This window comes from Pteropus vampyrus, unplaced genomic scaffold (assembly GCF_000151845.1).
Source record: "Pteropus vampyrus isolate Shadow unplaced genomic scaffold, Pvam_2.0 Scaffold134, whole genome shotgun sequence".
NCBI lineage: Eukaryota > Metazoa > Chordata > Mammalia > Chiroptera > Pteropodidae > Pteropus > Pteropus vampyrus.
This window is the reverse complement of record NW_011888915.1, coordinates 246,105-261,471: the sequence shown is the minus strand read 5'-3', so window position 1 is coordinate 261,471 and position 15,367 is coordinate 246,105. Positions and strand designations below refer to the sequence as shown.

The 15,367-nt window shown below is 37.1% G+C and overlaps 2 protein-coding genes across 19 annotated transcripts in view; both read right to left on the bottom strand.

Moving 5' to 3' along the window:
* Positions 1-15,367, bottom strand: part of LOC105297071 (protocadherin gamma-C4) — a 159,371-nt gene that overhangs the window by 48,500 nt on the left and 95,504 nt on the right. The window contains exon 2 of one of the 18 annotated variants that reach the window (XM_011367416.2): positions 13,202-13,244. The exons of the other annotated variants lie outside the window; for them this stretch is intronic. Coding sequence (XP_011365718.2) covers positions 13,236-13,244 — 9 coding nt within the window. The 3' untranslated portion in view covers positions 13,202-13,235. Of the gene's footprint in view, positions 1-13,201; positions 13,245-15,367 lie in introns of those variants that run through there. 18 annotated transcript variants of the gene reach the window in all.
* Positions 10,588-15,333, bottom strand: LOC111744376 (protocadherin gamma-A12-like). Its single transcript, XM_023534881.1, has one exon. The coding sequence runs from the start codon at positions 14,326-14,328 to the stop codon at positions 11,872-11,874; it is 2,457 nt and encodes an 818-aa protein (XP_023390649.1). The 5' UTR covers positions 14,329-15,333; the 3' UTR covers positions 10,588-11,871.

Here is a 15,367-nt window from a genome sequence, read left to right as displayed (position 1 = left end):
AGAAATTAATAACCTTAACTTTATTTCAAATGAATAACGTGAACATACTACAAGTAACTTTGAACACAGTACTTTAGCTATATACTCTCAGCTTAAAAACAAACAATTGCAAGCAAATCTTGAATTCTGTAGGTTTGTTTTTCTCTTTGGAATGGGTATAGCAATTCTGAAACTACTTTCTGTGTATTTTAGGACTGAGTAAATATATTCATAATGTTGGGAGCCAGAGTTCTCACTTTTAAAAAGAAAATACAAAGATGGAAAGGGGTAAGGCTAGGAAAAACTGAACTGGAGATATTAATATAAATCCATGATTCTGAAAGGGTGTGTGTGTATAGATATAGATGTGTGTATGTTTCTGTGTGTTTCCTAGCTCTGTCTGCTGAAAAAGCCTACAAACAGTGATAGCCCATTAGCAATGAGTATGCCTAGCACTCAGAGCTTCATTTCTAAATAATATTTCCTACTAAAATGAAGCAGAGCTTTTTGGATAAATGGCTCATCTCATGACTGGAACAGGGAAAGTGTAAAATAATTCTGTAATATCTTACATCAAAAGTAAGAAAATGCTCCAGAAAATAATAAGGATATGGTGAAAAGACACAAGAACCAGCTTGAAGAGGTTCTCATTAGCAAAACGATTTGAGATAAAACTAAATCTAAATCTAAAATAAAAATAAATCTAGGACAATTTAGCATCAAAATAAATAGCGGCAATCATGGAGTTTTTTTCAATTCATTGAAAAAAAACACATGAACCATAAATGAATAAATAAGAAAGAAGGGACACTCTCCCTTGCAGTGTAATGCCAACTAATAAATGTAGAAGAAATGATTATAAATGGAGTTAGAAAATCATGCCCTCTTGAGCGTGGGCTGGACCAAGTGATTAGCTTCTAACGAACTGAACACAGCAAAAGTAGATGGTATGTCACTTTCAAAATTAGGTTCACAGAAAGATTGTGGCCTCCATCTTATTTTCCCCTTCTGGCTCTGATGAAAGCCAGATGTTATCTTTTGAACTTGTGGAGCCAGATGTTATCTTTTGCCTTGTGGAGAGGTCCACATAGCAAGGAATTGAGGCAGGTCTCTAGCTAACAGCCAGCAAGAAATTAGGGCTGTCATTCCAACAACCTATGAGGAACTGAATCTCACCAATAATTATGTGAGAGAGGTTAGAAGTATACGTTCCCTCAGTTGAGCTGTCAGATAAGACAATAGCCTTGCAGCCATGTGAGAAAGTTTGAGGCAGAGGCACTCGGAAATGTATGAGATAATAAATATTTGTTGTTTTAAGCTACTAAGTTTTGCAGTTATTTGTTACACAGCAATGGATAACTAATATATTACCAAAAAGCCTTGTTTAAACATAATCATAAGGAAGGACAAAATAAACCAAAATCAAGGGCACTCTACAAAATAAATGGCTTATAGTCTTTAAAAAAATATCATTGTTATAAAAGACAAAGCAAGCCTGAGGAACTGTTTCAGATTAGGGTTAGCAAAAGAGACATGACGACTAAATGCCATGTCTGATCTTTGACTTGAAAAAATTACTGTAAGGTTTAAGTAAAGTTTGAGTATAGACTATAGATAATCATACTGCATCAATGTTAAACTTTATTATTTTCATTATAGAAATTCAATTATATAAAAGAATGTCCTTGTTCTTAGGAATATACAATGAAGGATTTAGGAAGAGACATGATATCTACAACCTACTTTCAAATTGTTCATAAAATAATGTGTGTACAAAAGCATAAATACATATACACATATGTGTACACACACACGCACACATATAGATGAATGATGAAGAGAGAATATAAAGAACATGTAACAAAATACAAAATATTACAATAGGTAAATCTGGGTAAAGGGTTTGTCATTCTTTGTACAATTCTTGCAACCCTTCTGTAAATTTGAAATTATTTCAGAATAGAAAGTTAAAAGGAAAATTTGCTGTGAAGGTATCTATCAAAATTACAAACCTATTTACTCTTTGACCTAGCAATTCCACTTCTGGGAATTCATCCCACGGATAAACTGCACATATATAAAATAATGTAGATATAAGTCTATTCGATGTATTCAACTACATCGAATAGCCTTATACCTACATTATTTTTAAGATTATGTTTAAGATTGGAAACAACTCAAGTATCAATTTATTAACCATGAGAGTGATTAATATCACAGTGGCATATCAAGCAACTGTTTAAAAAATAGCTTTCTTACGTATTAATATGGAAAGATTTTTAAAAGATACATTGTGGAGTGGAGAAAGCAAGATATAGAACGGTGTTTAGTATGTCATCTTTTTTGTAAGAAAAATGAGAAAATAAAAACATATGCCCATATTTGCCCATATCTGCATAAAGAAATGCTGAGAGGATATTTAAGAATTAATAAGATGATTACTTATGGGGGCAGGAGGAAACGGGTGGAATAGGAGTAAAACAGGAATGGGAATAAGACAATATATACCTATTGTTTTGATTTTTGAATCATGTAAATGTGTTTCCTACCTCAAAATAAAATAAATAAAAGAAAATTACTAAGATTGAGGTAAATGGCAGACCTATAAGGACTCAAATGAAATGACATCCCTGAGGTATTATTAACTGAGAAAGCGAGTTGCAGAATGGTACATATACTGTAAAATGTATAAAACTGTTGTGCAAAAAAAGCACATACACATTTACATATATAAAAAATGCTTTGAAGTACACATAATCGGGTATTAACAGTAGTAACTTCTTGGGGGTGAGTCTGGAGGCAAGGTTAAGGGTGTGGGGGAATCTGATGTTTTTTTTTTAAATCTCTTTTTAAATTGAATTATTATTTATATACAGTGAGTTCAATGAGTTTTTAGGAAATATATACTTCTATATTATCCACTCTTCTATCAAAGTATGAAAAATTCCAGGTCTTAGAAATTCCAGGTCTCAGTGTGGAAAAAAATAAATTCTTGCCATCAAGGAGCTTATACTTTTCCTGAGGCAACAGAGCTAATACACTGATGAAGAAGCAAATATATATCAGATGAAAGTCACAGAACGAAAAGTAGTATCTTTTTAATATGGTTACTGAGGACTCTATAGGATGTTTAAGGTATGTGTGGGTATGTAATATTCCAAGTGTATTCATGATATTAAAATCCAACAATTTTATTATTGTTGCTATGCATCTTTTATCCTAAGCATTCCTTATCTGAAATTTTATTGTTTGTAAGCCAAAAACAGTTGGTGAAGAAAAACTGAACTTAAAAATGTCCAAGGAAAACATACAACCAAGTAAAAGAAAATTAAATAACAACAACATATTAAAACAGCCTGATAAGTTTTGACCCAAACAAAATTCCAGAGACGGAAAAGAACGGGGCAGCAGGACTAGTCTGAAGAGCAGGATAAGTGTGAATTAGACACAGTAGATTCTCCAGGTGCTGGATGTTTCCAATAGTGAGAAAGAGATCAGGAAGAAAAATAAAACACAGGGGTAGTTCTGCCATGAACCCCAAAACATACCAGTGTAGAGCTATCAGGAAGCTTATCATGCTTAGCCTGGTAAGGATATACCCAATGGTTTATCACAATGGAAGAAATCAGAACAAAAGAATGATGACCACACTCTTATCTGCACTTGGATGTTTCTCAGAATCTCAAACTTAACATGTTTACAACTCAACTCTTGATTTCTCTGAAATCTACCCTTCTCTTGTCCTCCGTATCTCACTAAGTGGTACCTTTGTCCATCCAGTTCCTTAATTCAGAAACCAAGAAATGACTCTATCCCTTCTCTCTTTCATCCATTGTATTTATTCAATCAACAATATTTTATTGAGGATCTACCATCTGCCAGGCAATGATTTTGCCAGACACTGAAGAATATATAATAAACTAAATATTCCCTGCCCTCATGGTGTTTACATTTCAGCCATTCCATTATTGTCTTGTTGAACCTATTCCTCAAATACATCTCCAATCCATCCATTTATTTCTATACCCACCGCCTTCCTTTTAATTCAATCCATTTCTGTTTCTTACTAGGAATGTTGCCATAATCTTCCATCTGTTCTCCCTATTTCCATTTTTAACATTCATAAATCGAGTCACCACAAAGCAGCCAGAGTAATCTTTTAAAAATTCAAACAATATCTTGTCATTGTCCTGTTTAAAACCTTGCAATAGCTCTTAAGTACATAAGTACTTAGAATAAAATCCAGAATATTTAATATGATTTATAAGGCTCTGCCTTGTAATAGATGTACCTCATGTACATTTTAGAATAAAATCCAGAATATTTAATATGATTTATAAAGCTCTGCCTCGCAATAGATGTACCATTTCTAGCCTCCCTAGCCTTTCCAATTGCTCACCTGCTCTTTTTTTTATGACCTTTACACATGCTATTCCCTCTGCCAGATAATTTCTTCTTTAATCTCCTTGTTACCTAGCTAACTTCTACACACCTTCAGATCTCACTCTAAGTATCATTTCCTAAAAGCCTTCCCTGACCCTTCAGACTATGGAAGGCCCTCCTATTACAAACTCTCTTAGCATCCTTGTTTTTCTCCTTGGTGGCATTTATCAGACTTGTAAAAGACCATATCTTAGAATGACAGGCCCGTTAAGGCAGATATTACATCTGCCTTGTTCATTGCTGCTTCCTTGGCTCCTAGGACAGTGCCTTGCATAGCATACAGTTAATAAATATTTGTTATATAAATGCATGAATGAACCAATCACTACTAGACTTGGGGCAGACACTAGTGTTTATTTTATTTTGGGGTGGGCTCTTCCAACCTATACATTGTAGAAAATGGAAGCCTAAACTTATGCAGATGTGGTTTACACTTATACTATATCCTCTCACATTATATTCTCACACAATATGAAAATAGAGCACTCTGCAACTCTTGTTTTTCAAAAACATATGGCATATACAAAAATCAATAGTTTTTCTGTAAACTGGCAATGAACAATCAGAAAATGAAATAAAAATATAATTTACAATAACATCCCAAACCATCAAATATGTAGGAATAATTTAATGAAAGATATACAAGACCTCTACACTTTAACTATAAAACATTGCTGAGAGGAAATAAAAAAGATCAATATAAATGGAAATATATACCATTCTCATGGATTGGAAGTCTCAATATTGTTAAGACTTGTAGATTCAATGTGATCCCATTCAAAACCATTGCAGGCTTTTCCCCTCTGGAAAGTGATGAGATGATTTTAATTTATTTGAAAAGACAAAGAACCAAGAATAGTCAAAACAATGTTAAAAAAAGAAAAGAAAAAAGTTGAAAGACTTACTACCTGACTTCAAGACTTACTATAAAGTTACAATTATCAAGAGAGTGTGGTATTGACAAAAGGATAGTCAGATCAGTGGCACATATCGAGTCTAGAAATACATCCACATATATAAATGAAATGATTCTCAATAAGTGTGCCAAAGCTCTTCAATAGGAAATGGAAAATGTTTTCAACAAATGATGCTGCAAAAACTGGGTATCTCTATGGGAAGAAAGAACCTTGACCCTACCTCATTGAATTGCTACCTCCATTCCATATGCAAAAATCAATTTTAAATGTGGTAAATAGAAGAGTCAATAGGTGTCAAATAAGTGCCCTTTGCTCAGCAGGAATATTCACTGCCTCTCCTAACATATTGTTAGAGCAAGTAATACACATGATAAAGGCAGTATATGCAAATGACATATATTTGAAACCATTTCTTGGTTTCTAAGCTTTCGGAAACTCTTCAGGTGAGCATCAGAATCCAGGATGAAGATGCCAAATTATCTGATTTGCTGAATTCTTTTTAGAGACCAACAGCTGAGTAAAAAAATTAATATAGCTTAGACGGATAACAGAATCTACACCAGTAAGGAACCCTCCTGTGAGTAACCAATCAGACACACTTTTATCCATCTTACTACTAATATTCTTTTTCTCCTGACTTACCAGTAATTCTCCTTTCACTCTGAAGTTTCCATATTATCCACTTAATTTCACTTTCCAAAGATAAATGTTTCCTTTTCCTTTTTTGGGGGGGCAGGGATGGGGGAGGTTATATTTTGGACTGCAAGCTCCCAAATCTCTGACAGTGATATACAAATGGGGGAATTTTATATGCAAATGTTATTCTATAATTTTTGACGTTTATGTAAATTGCAAGTTCCCCAACATGCTATGCTGACATTATTTGGATCCATTCATACAATCACCTGGAAAATATATAAGGAACAGTCTTTACTTGGATTCTGTGCTATTGCTATTTCAAATTCACTTAAAGAATTTGAATTGGCCACAGTGGAGTAGGAAATATGGCCAATGGGTCCCATGTCGGGATCTGAGGTGCAGACTTGAGTAATGGGGTCTCTGAGAGGGTTATCTCAGTCATGAGACCACGTTGAGGTCACTGATGTGCAAGGTGACACTTCTGCTGGAGGAGAGGGAGGGCTTGCTTCTGTCAGTGGTCGTGATGGTGACATTGTACTCCAGAGTTTACTCCAGGACCAGAGCCCCCTCTGTTACAAGCCTATAGTAATTATTGGAGGAAGATTAAATTCTGAAAGGTGCATTTTCTTGTCGAGACACATGACCTCCCTATTTTCTCCTGACTCTGGATCTTGTGGTCTAAACAGGGTGATTACTGTCCCAAGTGCAGAATCTTCAGGAATCATTGTGAAAATAGAAGTAAAAATCACCAGAGCAGAGATGCCCACGTACTACAGTTTGTATCACCTGTTTAGAAATGGTAGTTGAAAATCCTTTAGATGTTTTTCACATTAATATAAATATTCAAGATGTAAACAATAATACCCCTTTGGTTCAGCAGGAGCATTATTGAGTTGAATATCTGAGTTGACTCATCGTTTGGGTCTTTGTCATTATCACCTAGAATTCTGATCTCAATTACACTGGGCAGCCATTTCCCCCTATTACTTACTTCCAAAATCATGTAATATTTTTAAATCTTTCCATAGTCCAATATACTTAAAGTCTTTGTTTCTCCATCATTGTGATCAAGGCCAAACTGGATGTGGGTACTCTGGACTGCAAAGGCATACTTGATTTCCACTTTGAGACCCTTGTCTGGGTCAGTGGCCCTTACCCTCACCATGGAGGTGCCCAGGGCATGTCTTCTCAAAGGCCAACTCCATATACATTCTGGTTGAAATTGGGTGGGAGGCGGGGGATGTTGTAGCTGTGTTGCTTCCAGGTGGTTCTCACTATCTCAGGCTGTCAGAACTGGGTGGTGCAAGCTTTGCTTTTCCAGGTCTAGTGGCTTTTCTAACACAAGTTCAATGTATTTCTGTCTACTGTTGGTCTCTTTTACTTTGAAGAGAAATGTAGAGTTGCTGCTAAGGTGGTAAGTTTGTAAAGGAATTCCTTCCAACATCAGAATCTTCTGCAGGTTCTATTGCAAATCTTGCTCCAAGATGGGTCAACTCAGATATTTAATTCAATAACACTCCTGCTGAATCAAGAGGTATTATTGTTTACATCTTGAATATTGATATTAATGTGGAAAACATTTAAAGAATTTTCAACTGCCATGTCAAACAGATGATATAAACTATAGTATGTGGGCATATCTGCTCTGGGTCATCCTGGTACATCTCCACTTTCCTCACTCAGTAAAGTATTCTTTTTCCTAATGAACCCACAGCTTCTGAGTGGGTAAGTCCTGGGCACCAAGCCTCAGATCTTTGGCAAGGTCCAATTAGGAAAGTCACCTTATGGAAACTCCTTATTTATCTGTTTCCACATTGGCTGATAGCAGTACTCTGAACTGCAGCCTAATGACATCAGAGATTGAAATTCTGAAGAGTTGAGAGTAATGAGAAAGATAGATATTTCTCACTAGAATTTGCAAGTTGAAAGGCAATAGTATAGTCTTATTTGTGCAGTTAAATATTCCTAGGAATTTATATTCTCAGTGACTCCAGCATATGAAGTCAAAGTGATGGCTTTTTTTTTTTAAATTTCTTTTTGATGTATAAGAGAATTTTTAGGCCAAGTTTCTCCTTTTATTTTTTTTGGAGGGGAGGGGCTTTGTTTTTTTCATATAACAGTTTCAGGATAAACTATTGGATAAATCTTCAGGTGCAGATATATAGAGGCTTCCAAGAAGTTTCATAATATAGAAATCTTATGAATTTTTAAACTTTGACAAATCTCCAGTTTCTTAACTTTGTATAGTTAGGCCAGAGATCTTGCTCTTATTACGAGTTCAATATAAAAGGAGAACACATGTAAAATGATTGGTTTTGCACTATGATTTTTTTCTCCCAAGAAACCAGTTTCTAATCATTGAACTCAAGTCTTTTATTGAGTATTTAGAAGGTGTACAAACCACTGTGTGAAATGCTTCAGAGACTTAGAGATGAACTAAAAAGTTATACTTGTCCTCAATGATATTATACATAGTAGATCTTTTAATGGCTTCTCTGAGAGTAATTGTGGAGGTGCTGATTCCTTCTGCAAATAGATAAATTATTTTATTTAATTCTATGAGCTATCTGATGACAGTTTCTTCACATTTTCCTGAACCAGAGAGCTCTTCCCACTGGGTATTCAGAAAACTCATCCACTATCAAATAATTTTTTCAATTACCTTTGCCATTGGTTATCTTTTCCTATCTGTATTTTAAGAATGTTTCCTAAACAGTGTGGTCTGTTATCGATAACTTTTCATTAGGCATGGTTTTCTAAAAATGAACTCTTTAAGTGTAACATTAGAGAGTAAACTTGTCTCTTTCTTAATATATATATATATACTCATTAATTTGATCATCATCCCTGCACAACAATGTGTTTGTTTAAAAATTTTTTAAATAGCTTTATTAAGGTATAATTGATATACAAAGAACTGCACATATTTAATATGGAGTTGTTTACTTTTTTGGACTTGATATCTTGCATGAGGAAGACAATTTTTTTTACCATAATTATTCAATTCATGATCATAGCTATACTTTGTTACATGTAACTGAGAAAATTGTGATACAGTCCACTCATTTATCATTAGCCTTCTAACTTAGTTCTAGACGATCTATGGGATTCATAGTCTCAACAAATTGTACAGTCTGAGCAAGGACTCTAGGATATTGCTGACTCAAGGAGCATAATCTCTTCTAGAATGGAGGTGGGAGAAGAACGTCTGCTGATAGATTACATTCAAATTGTAGGTGCTATAAAATAGTGGAGCTACAACCTTAACTAATATCTGAACACTGATTAACTTATTAGAGTAAGTGAATGTATGCCCACTTTTCATAACTATAAGAAGATAAGCAAAATTCTTGACATAATTTCTTTACTGGAACCAGAATATAAACATCCAAACCCATTGCCCAGTTATTCTAAAAAAGCCAATCAACAAACATTCTAATTATCAATCCTAAATTACCAGTAAATATCCTAAAGCTGATAATTTGCATAGCCATTAGCTTAAAACAACACAGTCAAAACTAAATTAACTTCACCTTTCAGGTTTTGATGTTTCATTTTCCAGTTAAATCATCCTATCAATCCTATTGGGATAAACTGGTCCTTTGAACAAGAAATCTCAAAAGACCCTCGTTTAGCTTACGCTATGGTTTAGACGGAAAACTTAACATTCATAAAACTGTCTCACTCAGAACAATTGTTCCTCCATCTTTTATGACCCCAAACAGGAACTTCTAGATCAAGAATGTGCCTGAGCACTTAAGATTTTCAAATTAGCTTTCATCAAAATTTTAAAACAGTTTTACTTCCACCCGCAAGTCACCCCATTGCACCATCTGGAGAAGCACACAAATCATTATTACTTTTCCCAACAGAATTTCAAGCGTGCTGACATTGAAAGCATGACTCCTTTTTCTAACAACAATGTAAAAAAAAAAGGCTACTGTTAAGTATATATTATGAGGTATGACATGAAAGGGTCTTTCAAATTACACATTATCTCTATTTTGCTGAAACTGAAAGAGATTAAACAACTTGTCAAAGGTCACACAATTAGGAGTTACCTTGTTGCAAAGTTTATATTTTTCTAGTATACTACATCTTAGAATACTGACATCAGGTAATCCCCAGAGCACATACATTTGTTCATTCATTCATTCAGCAACTATTTAATAAAGCCTATTTAGCTCAAACTGAAAGTATAGTTGAGATTACTGATATTTGAGATATAGCCTATGCATCATGACTGTTCATTGCCCTAGCCCTTAATGATTTATCCCTAAATAGGGTTAAATGAACAGAAGTCAGCATATTTGGATCATACTAGGTTAACTTCCCAAACAATTTCTGTTGTGTGTATGGTCTTTCATTTTGAATTGGCCACCATATGAAAACTGGCCTTGTGATAAACATTTTGATAGCTTTTACAAAACAACAGGAGTTACATTGTCCTCTATTTCTTTCAATATTGTTTAAAAAGCTCTACTTATTCAATTCCATTTGGAACTTAACATCAGTACAAAGTTTACATTTTTAGATAAACTCAAAACTTCCTTTTAAAAACTCAGACTAAAAAAATAAGTAAATAAATGTAAATAAATAAAAACTCAGACAAATAGAAACACACTATATTTCCATTTTTTTGGTCTTTGTTGTCAAGAAGCATAAAGTGACATGTAAATCTCAGTAGCAATAACTGTCTTATTTTAGGTCCATTTGTTTACCTTTTATTCTCTAAATAGTTTTCAATCTCTTTTATAAGTCTAGGTTTTGATTAAATATTGTATTTTTGAAAGTAGATAGGCAACAAATAAATAAAGAAAAAATAATTGGGAATGTTATGGTTCCTTACCCTGTTACATAATTTACCAAAAAAAAAAAAACCCAGGCTTTTCACAGTTTCCAGCAATGCTTTCCCATGAATAATGTACTTTAGCATTCAATTTCTGTTCATCATTCTACAGTAAGCATAAGATTCTCAGGAAACACTTAGGATCTGGGCACTCTCCAGAAAAATTTCCATGTGTGTGAAAATTGTGGGAAAGTTAACCTAAAAAGAAAAGCAAATTACTGTAAATTCACCACAGTACCAAAAAATGTGCTCAAAACACAGCTCATTAACTCTGCTTGTTCCACAGAGTCATCATTAAGATCATCAGTGTGGGTTAAATAGACGAAAGAAATATCCAACCTGGAAACATATATATTGTATTCTCAAAACCTATATGGGGGTAAAAAATAAACAATCTCTTCAGTATTTCCTTATGACAACACTTACACTCTTTGCATATTTCAGCGAGAAAGTTTTAAGTATGTAAGAAATAAACTCACCATATCTGGAAGTTCATGAATGATTTGAAACAATGAAATGACTTAGGACAATGAGAAAGTATAAATGTATCCATCCTTAAAGACCAAGAAGAATGACTGCACTTCAAAGAAACCAAAGGCACTTTATGAATTTGTTAGCAATTGCATGTGTCGTTAGAAGTCGCTCTATTATAAAACTTTATTAAAAAATACTTATACTTTTCATTGAATTAGATTTATCCCCTCTGAAAGAATTCATGTTCTTAATAAGTAAATTGGCATCAGATGTTCAATATAAAACTGTTGCAATGGGAAAAAGACTAATTAAAAGCTGGAAGAATTTTATAGTTGGTAAATTAAATTTAAAAAATTATATAAAGTATTAACAAATATTTTATAAAGTGGATATAAATTTTTATATATAGCATATACAATTATATGAAAGTTGTAACAAATAAGGTGTAAGGGAAGGCCCGAGGGAAGGCAAATGGGTTGTCATTGGTGTTTGCCATATATACATGCATTTATTAGCATCTGTTTTATAAATTCCAAATATATACTAATTATCTATAGAAAAATACTTTGCTCAACGCCCAGAGAAGAATATTTGATATGGACTCACCTGAATGCATACATGATTATCTTTAGAAAACATCGAATCACCTGATTGCAAAAGAGGCTCGCTTTTCTCACAGCTCTCTTGGCTGATAAGCGTGTCTGCGTAGTTGGGCTGCGGGAAGATCAGGTGACTCTTCCGTGAGTCCGCAGTGAGGGACACCTCGTGCGAATAGGTCTGCAGGAACGCCCGCATCCCGTCCACGCCCACAAACTGCGAGGCGGGCACACTAGCTAATCCGCCTCCTGAAGCCTGGAGCAGACGTGAGGCGTGCCAATGCCTCAGTCTGAGCGCCAGCAGCACGATGACGAAGGCAAGGAAGACGCAAGAAACAGCAGCCACCGCCACCACGAGGTACAGGGTGAGGCTTGAGGCGTCAGAGTTGTACGGGACCTCCAGGCTGCCTAAGTCAGATAGGATGGCTGGGATACTGTCGGCCACGGCCACAGTGAGTGTGACGGTGGCCGAGAGAGGGGGCTGGCCGTGGTCCTGGACAGCCACCACCAAGCTCTGCTTGATGGTGTCTCTGTCCAGTAGGGCCCGCGCTGTGCGCACCTCTCCGGTGTGCAGTCCCACCGCGAAGAGCCCTGGCTCACTGGCCTTGAGCAGGCGGTAGGACAGCCAGGCGTTCTGGCCCGAGTCTCTGTCCACTGCCACCACCTTGGTCACTAGGTAACCGGGCTCTGCAGAGCGGGGTGCCAGCTCCACGCCGGTGGAACCATCAGTGGGGAGGGCAGGGTACAGAATCTCTGGCGTGTTGTCGTTCTGGTCCAGCACAAATATGCTTAGTGACACGTTGTTGCTAAGCGGTGGGTCCCCACTGTCATGCGCGGTCACTCTCAACTGCAGGTCACGCGACTGCTCATAGTCGAAGGAACGCAATGCGTACAGCACTCCCGTTTCTGAGTTGATGGAGACGTAGGAAGACAAGGGCGCTCCCTGGAGGGTGTCCTCAACTAGGGAGTAAGTGACCTGAGCGTTCTTTCCATAGTCGGGGTCATAGGCGGTCACAGAGACAATGGAGGCTCCTCTGGGGTTGTTCTCTGGGATATAGGCAGCGTAGGAGGCATGAGAAAAGGCAGGTGGGTTGTCATTGATGTCTGCCACATTCAGTGAGATGTGAGTTTCTGTGGACAAGGACGGACTTCCTCGGTCAGTGACGGTCACTGTGATGTTGTAGCTAGGAACCAGTTCTCGGTCCAAGAGTGTGTCTGTCACTAAACTATAGTAATTCTCATAAGACTTTTCTAATTTAAAGGGCAGATTCCCTTGGATGAAACAGATCACATGTCCATTTTCCCCAGAGTCTTGATCATTTACATTTAAAAGGGCAATTAATGTGCCTCTGGGAGAGTTTTCCAGAACGGAGCTGGAGAGAGAGGTGACAACTACTTCAGGAGCATTGTCATTCACATCCACAACTGTGATCAAGACTTTGGCTCGTGCAGAATATCCTGCATTATCCATTGCTTGCACTTCCATCTCGTAGAATCCCGATTCCTCGTGGTTCAGCTCCCCTATTGTTGATATTGTCCCTAAATTACAGTCTAGCTTGAAAAGTTGGGCCGCCTTGTTGTCCACATACCGGAAGGAATACATCACTTCCGCATTGGCTCCTTCGTCTGGGTCGGTGGCGTTTACCAGAAGCAGCGTAGTGCCCACGACCACATTCTCTGGAACGCTTACGCGGTACTCGGACTGAGCAAACGCTGGTGCGTTGTCGTTCACATCAACGACCTTCACGCGGATGCGCGCGGTGCCAGTGCGCACTGGCTCGCCCCCGTCGGAGGCCGTGAGAACCAGTTGGTGAACCGCCTTTTCCTCGCGGTCCAGGGCTCGCTCGAGCACCAGCTCCGGGTACTTGTTACCATCCGCTTCGCTTTGCACCTCCAGAGAGAAGTGAGTATTGCTACTGAGCTCGTAGCTCTGGAGAGAGTTCTTCCCGATATCCGGATCCCAAGCGTGGGGAAGGGGGAACTGCATCCCAATGGCGGCGTTTTCACTCATTTTTATTTCTAATTCATCTTCCTGGAAGTAGGGAGCATTATCATTGATGTCCTTCACTTCTACCACCACCCCATATATTTTCACTTTATCCATCAAAATCTCCAGGTTTAGTTGACACTTTATGGCCCCCATACAGAGCTCCTCCCGGTCTATCCTGCCCGCGGTGACCAAGCTGCCGCTTCGCAGATTCAGAGCGAAAAGTTGCATCCTACCTCCTGAAAAGATGCGGACTCCGCGCTCCTCCAGTTCCTGGGCCTCCAGCCCCAGATCCTTGGCAATGTTGCCCACCCTCGAGCCTTTCTCCAGCTCCTCAAGAACTGAATAGTGGATTTGAGTGTATCCAGTTTCCCACAGAATCCCCAGGAGTACTCCCAGCAGGACCAGCCCTTTGCAGTCCTGGTGCAGTCGCACAGGAATCATTGTAACTTTTCTGGAGGATTATTTCCAGTTCTGTCTTTGACCACCGAAGGCAAGATCAGCTCTTCCGTCATTAGAATCCGTCAGCTGGGGGACCAGCGCTCCTCCGCTCAGTTTCCTCTGTCCCAGAGGAGATGGTTAGTTTCTATCTGTGCTTTGTGCTTCAGGCGCGTGCACTGCAAGCAGGATCTCGCCGCTTTTCTCTCCCCGATGGTGAACAGCGGCGCTCAGAGTCTTAACCAATTACTGCACAACCTTGAACTTCGGGAAAGGATTTTTGGATTTTAGACCTTCAATAGCCCCATCTACTGTCCTTCAAATATGGATGAAAATGAAGCCGACTAAAACTACAGTATTTGTTTTAATCGAAATTTCAGTGAGCTTCTTTTTATTTCCCTGAAATGTTTCATATAGGTCCACTTTCTTGAGATTTTCTGTAGATTTTTCCAATGAGCTTTTAAATGAACTTGAAGTTTCTATACACAGCAATTTTATCCCTATAATTTTAGATCACCTGTTTTGATATCATCCCTAAAAGAACATCCATTATGGAACATTTCCCTGGGAGTTTACCATTTTGAGAAATCATGTAAAGAATAATTTAAAATTTCTCACTCAAGTAAAATTTGGGGCAATTTTTGATAGATTCTTAAATCTGCCTAAATGGAAGAACTACTTTAACATGTTGACACTTAACTTTAAAAACCAAATTTTCACAATAATATAAAAATGTAAAAATAAGACATGTGATTGTACACATCAGAATCACAGGAAGTTGAGAAGACACATGAACATTTTTGGAACAAAATGGAATCATTCTAACTCAAATTTACTGGAAATAAGGGTAGTTTTCTAAAACTCTAATACATTATATTTCAAAAGAATTTGTAAAAAAGTTAATAATCCAAAGAATATTATAAACTTACCTTTTTCTGGGTAATAACCTTAATTCCAATTATTGAGAATTACTGGCAATACATTTGCAAGCCTATCTAAATAGAGAAAAAAATTCTCACCATTTTGCTTTCATGAATGCAAATAT